Source organism: Chlorocebus sabaeus, chromosome 9 (genome assembly GCF_047675955.1).
Source record: "Chlorocebus sabaeus isolate Y175 chromosome 9, mChlSab1.0.hap1, whole genome shotgun sequence".
Classification (NCBI taxonomy): domain Eukaryota; kingdom Metazoa; phylum Chordata; class Mammalia; order Primates; family Cercopithecidae; genus Chlorocebus; species Chlorocebus sabaeus.
In genome coordinates, this window is record NC_132912.1 from 1,717,181 (window position 1) to 1,725,850 (window position 8,670).

General features: G+C 46.3%; 1 protein-coding gene across 1 annotated transcript in view; it reads right to left on the reverse strand.

The window, feature by feature from the left end:
* Window positions 1-3,284, reverse strand: part of ADARB2 (adenosine deaminase RNA specific B2 (inactive)) — a 520,351-nt gene extending 517,067 nt beyond the window's left edge. Inside the window, exon 1 of the mRNA XM_008002108.3 lies at window positions 2,007-3,284. Coding sequence (XP_008000299.1) covers window positions 2,007-2,106 — 100 coding nt within the window. The 5' untranslated portion in view covers window positions 2,107-3,284. The remainder of the gene's footprint in view (window positions 1-2,006) is intronic.
* Between the last annotated feature and the right edge of the window lie 5,386 nt (window positions 3,285-8,670).

Here is an 8,670-nt window from a genome sequence, read left to right on the forward strand (position 1 = left end):
TTCCTATCAAGATAGCTGCTGGCAGGTGCCATGGGAAATTCTCCTGCACGCCAGAAATCTCTTCGTAATAGAAATCAGTGTACAAATCCTCAATGCCCTTTCTGGTTTCAATTTTTGGCTTTGAAAATTAAGGGACTTGATATATTCAAAATAATCAAGGTATGGAAATATTTGCTATAGGAGTTTTATTTTGAATCACTAAAGTTAAGTTTGCAGCAAATGAAGTCTTTCCCCAGATTTCCTTTTTCCCCCTAAATTGAATAGTTTCTAAGCTAGCACGACTGATGCTTCATGGTAAGGCAAGTGAATCTGGAGAAAGGCAACAATTTCCTCCAGTTTATATTTCTATAAACTGCATTATTGTGAACTATTACTCCACGTTCTTCAACTCTAAATGTTTAAACAGACTAATCAAAAATATTGGGAAAGGTGAACACTTGAAGTGTAAAGATGATGCTTCCTTTTTCCTCTTTTAAAAGTCGTATTCATTATTCAGTCCGGTGACTTTCTCAATATCAATGCCACTTTGTGTTGGCATTATCTCTGAAGGACACTAACAGGTCTGTTTCAAAATGATAATTTCAAACAACAAAGTGAATCGCAAGCGCACACTTAGCAGCTGAGAGGTAAATGAGAACCACAACCGCACTCCCTTTCTGAAACCAAAGGCTCCAAAATCTTTTGAGGAAGTTGTAGGGGCCAATCCCTCCCAGTGTTCCTGACATTCGATCATAATGAATGTCTGTTTGCTATTGACATTAATGCCTTCAGACTGTCTGGGTCATTTCTATTATTGCAAGAAACAATAAAGGACCTGGCGACGGTTAGAGGGCATACAGGAAACGGTCTGGTAGAAACTTATCTTAGGCCAATGCAAAGATGAAAATTCTCCAGGAAAGATGGACAACCCCAAACACACCTAAGGTTGCCTCCTGCTTTCAAACAACTGGCAAAGCTGATCAATTCTAGCTGTGTTTTCCCAACCATTCTTTATACTCCTACCTCACTTAAAAAAATCGGCACATTTCAAATCATGATTAGAACTGAACTTTCTCCTGCAGGCTCACTAGTAGCTGACAATAACACAGGCTCCTCTTTGGGAGAGAAGGGTCGGCATGAGAAGAATCTTTTAATCCTTCCTGGCATGCACGCAGGCGACAATGGCAGTGGGGGCATTGCTCTCATATTGGAGCGATTGCTAATTTTGCACAATCCCCAATGTGAAAGCCCTCGCTTGCTGTAGCATTGACCAACTTCAGCACGGCCCAGCCCCGGGAATATCAGTAACAAGGCACAGCGTGAGTTTGTCAGTGGCAACTGTCAGCCGGCTGCTTTTCCTGCTTTCCTGGTTTGCGGGGTTTTTTCCTACTACTAACAAAATATGATGCTTCTTTCTGTTTTCCTGTATTCATTTCTGCTTATTTCTCCAAGGACGAGCCCTGTGTTCTCTCAACGTCCCAGTGTTTACAAATCGACGGACACCACATTGAGTAAAAACTGCCAGCCAATTTGGGGAGGCGATCGCAGGGCTTCGCCCACCCCTTCCTCGGGGACAGTTTGGATGGGAGTAGCTGGCGCCAGGGCTCGTTCCCCCGTTTTGGGTAATTCCTCTGGCACCGGGAGACGAGGTGGCCTCCGGAGCGCGGAAGGCAGTGCCCTCCCGGCCGGCCAGTGGGGACTGCGGGGCCCGGAGACGCGCGGGGTCCACCGGGAGCTCCTCGCAGCCCTCGCCCCACTTCGTCCCGGTCCCTCAAACATGTCACCGCGTGGCTGCTCACTGTCCCCTCTGGGCACGAGGAGGCCCCAGACATTTCCACGGGATCTGAACTCCCGAGCGCCCTGCACGGAGCGGCTATCCCGCCAGCACCCCAAAGTGAAGCTGCTCACAACGGACAAGCCTGGAGACCCCAGGAGAGGCCGGGGTGGAGAAGCCGGGGGTGGAGAAACCGGGGGTGGGGAAGCCGGGGGTGGAGGGTGCAGGGGCCGGCGCGCCACGAGGTCCTTACCTTTCCGCTTGGACCTCCGCCGCCTCCTCCTCTTGGACTTGCATTTGAGTTGACTGCTCAGCCCTCCAGAGCCTCTGCCGCTCCCCAGGACTGAGGCCATGGCCGAGACCCAGGCGCGGAGCCCAGAGCCGCCTCCCTCCTGCACCTGCACCTGCCTCCTTCCCGGCCGCCGGCGCCGCCGCCGCTGCTGCGAAGCTTGAGGTTGCAAACCCGGGAGCGGCTCACTTTTCAGGACGGAGCAGGAGAGCGCGCTCCGACCGTCTCTCTCCCTCTCTCAGGTTGTCTTCTGTGACTTGCTCCCACTGGGCTGGGAGCCTCGGCTGCGCGTCTGGCGCGAGCTGCTCCCTGGTCCGGGAGGGCGGGGAAGGGCGCGCGGCGCCCGGAGTGCTCCGAGCTTCCCGCGGGCTCTGCCTGCTGCTCCGGGCTCCCAGCGCAGGGAGGCTACTTTTGCGCCTCTGCTAGTTGTTTGGCACCAGCCACTTTGAAGCCAATCACGCAGGGAGCTTGTCTATTTGCTGCCGCAGCGTCTAATTAGATCCAATCACAACCGCTTTCGGGCTCTGACATCAGCAGCAGCCCCAGCCTCACCGCCGCCCCGCAGCTTGCAAACTCAGCTCCCATTTGGACGGTGAAGCTCCCAGGACCGGCGGCTGGAGGGAGGCTGCTCCCGGGGAACAAGGACGCGGCGCGGGTGCGTCTGGGAAAGGCCGGGGGAGCCTCCGGGAGGGACCCTGCCCGGGAGGACGAGGCCTCCTGCTGCAGCCACGCGGACAGCTCAGCTCGCCCTGCTCAGAAAGACATAGGAACGGGTTTCTCCAAACAACAGTTTTTAACTAGTTAATTCATTATCATGCTCCTTGAGTCAAGGGGGGGAAATACCTCTTCCAGAAATGCAGAGACCGCACTTCCTCAGAAACGGACTGAGGTTTGCAATTCCCCAGGAGACAGCGTCCTGAGGGGTATTTATTCCTCAGAGCCTGCATGCTTGTCTGTTTGCTTGTTTGTTTGCCTCTTGTCTCCCCCTCTTCGTATTCCTTGGCCGTTTCCATTGCAAAAGATAAATCTTGCATAAAGACAGAGGTTTTGGGATCTGAGTCTGATTTTTGCCGTCAGGAATTTCATGTGTTGCTTTATTTAGGGAACAATGACACAAAAGGAAGAGAAGGCTCTCATCGGAGAGTTTTGTTGTCAAATGTAATATTTGGATGAAAGAAAGTAAGATTTACAAAGAAGTGGATTGCACATTGAAACAGTTTTAAGCAATTTTTTTTTCCAGGAATGTCCTATGTTTCAAGATTATACTTATGGAACCCTAGAAGTCTTATGTAAAATATAAAGAGGAATAGAATCTGGTAATCATCATTGCATCTTGTATTTAAATCACATAAGCTTTTAATTATGATCCTTGTGTCAAGGGGGGACAATAGTCATGTTTTTTTAAAAAATCCACTCTAAAATTCATTAGCACACATTAACATGTTGATATAAAAATGGCACACAAATATTTCTGCTATTCATTGCCTCACTTGCAACCTTTTCAAGCTGCCTATGGGCCTAGAAATTTCCAGATAATTTTTATTATAAGAAAAAATAATCACTCTGGGGAACATTGGAAATAATTAGGACATTCCTGTGTTGTTATGTGCTAAGCCGATAGATCGTAGCTCAGTTTTCATTGATGAAAGACAGTAAGACATTTGATTTCAAATCTTAACTCTACTGCTATGACCTTGGGCAAGTTAAACCGTGCCTCAGTTTCCTCATCTGTAAACTGGCGATAACAACGTCACCCACCTCATAAGTTCATTCATACTCTTGACTCAGTATCAATCAGTATAGACAGGAACTGGAACATGTTAATTACTCCATGATTGTTTATTAAATTTTTTTCCAGCAAATAATTTGAAAGGAATGAGCGTATGTTACAGACAGGCCTCAGAAAGACAGGGCTTCTGTATTTTCCTTTGAGAACCTTCTAGTTCAAGTCAGACTGAGGACCACCATCAAACTAACATCCCTCTTCAGTGCTGGCTTCAACAACCCTGTTCCCATGACAGCACAGCTCAGCACTGCTGATAATTCCCAGCGAGGGTTAAGAAGGCACACAGCTCTCTCACTCCCTCTCTGCAATATGCAAGATATTTGAGTGCTTAAACTATATCGAGAAACACAGCGCTAGGACTCTGCCTGTGAAACTTCTGAGCTTCACACAATGTGCCTGCACTAATCCAAAGTTGCCCTACTTCTGTATCTGCAGAAAACCCAACAGGAAGTGGAGTCACCGAAGGAAGGTGCTTCAGAGGAGCTTCACAGACACACACAGCCCCCACAAGGTGGTCAGCATTTATTAATGGCCCCAATAGCTCCATCACCACACAGAGCAACCATGCTGTCTGGGAGACTTGTATACACTGACCCTTGTTTCACTCAAAGGGCAGGTATGGTGGCCAGAAAGTAACGTGTCTAAATTATATGTTCTTCTGATGTTGGTGGAGTGGGGAAACAAAGCTGAAAACTGTCTTTGAACACTTCATTTAGACCCTAATTTGAAAGTTAGTCAAGATCAAAATTTTGGCAAACCTTTTTCTCAAAGTTCCTCCAATTCATTCATTTTTGTATAATTTATGAAAATGCTGTTTTCACAGAGATACACGCTGTTTTCTGTATTTTATTTATTTTGCATAAGACGATGCATAATAGATGATGCTAGGGTGATGGCTGGGCGAGAAAGCATTTGCTTCTCATCATAGAGAGGCTTTAAAGAAGAGGCTGGCAGCGACAAGTACATTAACTCCGGCGTGGTCTCCAGCACGTCTCACTCTGCTGTTGCAAGCAGGGCTGCGAGTGAGCAGTGCGGGTAAGCTGCCATTCCCCGATGAGCCTCCTCACCTCCTGCCTGTTTCCCACAGTGCCTCGGCGCAGCTTGGCAGTGTGGTGGGATGAGCAGCAGTTGGAAGAGACTTCAAGAGCAAGAGCCAATCTCACCCGGTGCCCATCAGGAGATGTCGCTGTGGTGTCCCCAGCTACTTCATGCTCAGTCCCTGCTCTTCCCACAGAACAAAGCGCTAGCAGAGAGGTTGCAAGGAGGAACCAGGCAGCTACAAAGCCAACTGCAGCCCGGCATGAACCTATTGGGGCGGGGAGGAGATGGGTGAGGCACAGACAGGAGCCCCTGGCTGGATGGGAGGGGCAGTGCTGCCTCCACAGTGAGTCCCCACACCCAAGTGGCAAGTGTGTGCCAGAGCAAGTGTGTGACCCTTTCTCAATCAAGGCCAGAAAGGGTCCTCCTGTTGGAGTTGCTTAAAGCTCCACCGACTCACCGTTGCTCTCATCAGTCCTGCAATGTTCCCATGACAGCACAGCTCAGCTCTGCTGATAATTCCCAGCGAGGGTTAAGAAGGGTTAAATATCCTGTGTGATATTTTGCTTGTTTCTTCAAGGTCTGTCTATCCATAGATCACAAGCACCACAAGAGGCAAAACCACGTCTCTCTGTGGCTTTGATGCTCTGCAGGCACCGATGTGGGACACAAGTGTCCTTGCCTGGCAGATGCTGATACCTACCACTGGGGCAGTGCTTGCTCTGCTCAAGGTATGGTTCTGAGCTTAAATGTTATAGTGACTTTCATTTAATGCACAAGACCTCGATGGCAGCAGGACTGAAACAATATTCATTTTAGAGATGAGGAAGAAGAGGCTCAGACAACTTAGGTAACTTGCCAGAAGTCACACGGGTTACTAGTCAGGATTCACACTCAGCGCATCCTAACTTCACAGCCTGGGGTTGTTACCACGATGCCCTGCTGGTATTTTATTCTGCAGCCTGAAATTGGTGGATGTTGTGAACTTCCACAAGCCTTCTTGAGATAAGCAAAAAAAATACATTAAATAGTGACTCAAAGCTTCAGTAAGCCTACGTCTGTGCATAATATACACATGTATAAAAAAATCAGAATTTTTCTTTCCTCAGAACGAACATATGATATGGACAGAAAGACGTTATCATCCTCATTTTTCCCCTGAGGTTACGAAGGTGAAGTGTGAAGTCTGGATTCGTGTCATGTTGCCAGATAGCAGCAGAGCCATGACCTGAATGGAAGGTTCCAATCAATACATCCCCAAAATAACAGCCATGAGGAACTTCATAGAATCACATAACTGCCCTGACCTTTTATTTCTGCAAAAGAGAGACCTAAGGCATCCTTCCTGCGGCTGACCACACAGATTGCATCTTTTAACCCAAATTCAGGTCATCTTGTGTCCACTCCTGAATGTTTTCCTCTCAACTCCTTGACCCGTCTGAAGACATGGACAACCATTCTTTGCTTCAAAGTCCTGATGGTCAATACTGACTTATAGTACTTCAGTTCTTAATGCATTGCAATGTGTGTCTTTCCAGACAGTTAATTTAAGGGGTTGATTGACTCAATTTCTTACTGGTTTCCCAAAACAAGTAATGCTGACAAACAAACATGATTTCTTTAGAATCAGAATGCTAGTTAATATCCCCTTCCCTCCATCAGACAATTTTACCAGGTGGAAAACAGCAGAACAAAGGATTCCCTGGAGATACTTGTGTTTGCTGACTCACTTTGTCATCACATATGACACAAAATTATGACTTTTTACAAGAAATAGCACAAGGGGATTTTTTTTTACTCTTTCATCTTCAGCCATTGCTCTTAAATTTAAATAACTCACATCAAAGAACTTGGGCACCAGACCTGAAAGCATTGCCAAACAATATTGTGCAACATACCTGCTATGGCACGTGCACATGTATGCACATTCTCCTCAAAGGGCAAGGAAGGAGGCTGGTGAAGTGGAGGGGGCAGCAGAGAAGTCCCAGGATGCAGAGAAGCTTCTTGAATATGAAATGCTCTTTATCCTACACTTTTATCAGAGTTAGTTTTTTTTTTTTTTTAGACGGAGTCTCGTTCTGTCGCCCAGGCTGGAGTGCTGTGGCGTGATCTTGGCTCACTGCGAGCTCTGCCTCCCGGGTTCACGCCATTCTCCTGCCTCAGCCTCCCAAGTAGCTAGGACTACAGCTGCCCGCCACCACACCCAACTTTTTTTTTTTTTTTTTTTTTTTTTTTTTTTTTTTGTATTTTTAGTAGAGACGGGATTTCACAATGTTAGCCAGGATGGTCTTGATCTCCTGACCTTATGGAATTAGTTTTCCCCTTTGTTCATTCTTTTTCTCGGAGGCATGCCTACGGTTTGAGAGCACCAAATGCACACTTAGGAACTTCCTGAATGAACTTGGTGTGGAGCAGGTGGGCGGATCACCTGAGGTAAGGAGTTCGAGACCAGCCTGGCCAACATGACGAAACCCCGTCACTACTAAAAATACAAAAATTAGCGAGGTATGGTGGCACACATCTGTAGTCTCAGCCACTGGGGAGGCTGAGGCATGAGAATCACTTGAACCCAGGAGGTGAAGCTTGCAGTGAGCCGAGATTGCACCATTGCCCTCCAGTCTGGGCAACAGAGTGAGACTCCATCTCAAAATAATAATAATAATAATAAATAAAATAAAATAAAAGGACAGTACTTGGAAAATACAAGTGAAAAAAAAATCCTACATACATAGTCACAAGAGCAGACTCCAAATTCTGCTTCTGTTGGTGCTATGGGTCTAACATACTGGGGAAGACATAACCCTTTCTGAACACCATCTGTAAAAGGAGGGAAAACAACGGCACAGAACTGCTATGATGATAAAGAAAAAGGATGTGAATTTCTTTGTGAATGATCCTGACATGCCAAAGTCATGTAAGATGTTTAGTGTCCTCTTTTAATACAGCTGATTTTAATCACTAACGTACCTGTGACCAGGTGAAAGCACTGAAAATCAAGATAGTCTTTAAGATCCAGGGAACACAGGGATGGAGGCTTCCATCTCACAAGCCCTGGAGGCTCCCAGGCCCATTTATTATGCAGCACAGGTGACCTCAAGTCATCCATCTTTCCGCAGGGCTAATTGTAACAGCTGATTCCATTTCTTCCTGAGGGTCTGGGTCGTTCGTGCGAGGGCTCTGCCAGCTTCAGGGAGAATGTGCTGATCAGTTGTTTTATGATATCTGTGGCCTTTGGATAGAGTGAAGTATGGTATTTTACTACTAAATATTTGTGCAGGATATGAGAAATAATGGCCTGAAATAATCCTTTTCAATATCCTAGATAGGTTCAATTACTTACATTTACATTGACAATGCCCTTGGTTGCTAGTTTCTGAAATGGCAAACCTTAATATTTTATAGAATCATAAAAATTACCATTATTTAAAGCTACATTAATGCACGGCCCACCCTCGGTGTTTCTTTGTGTCTTAAACGAGTATGGTTCAAAGAGTTATTTTTTCACACTTTCCAAATCTTCTCTTTGAACCAGTGATTTTCAAAACGAACGATGTCATATCCCCAGAGCGCTGTGTGACAGCAGGAAGAGAGAAAGAAAACAAAACACAGATGGAATTAATGGTTTGGGGTGTTAATCGATGTAATAAATTGAAAGGAAAGGATGAAAGCTTGTCGGGAATACATTTCTGTTATTTAAACTAGGGTAGGCTGATGTAATGAATTTATTTCAATTTTCCACTCTGATGTTTAAAGTCTAAACACTTCATTTCCTCCTCCAGCTTCCTCAGTTCTCCTGGTATCTGA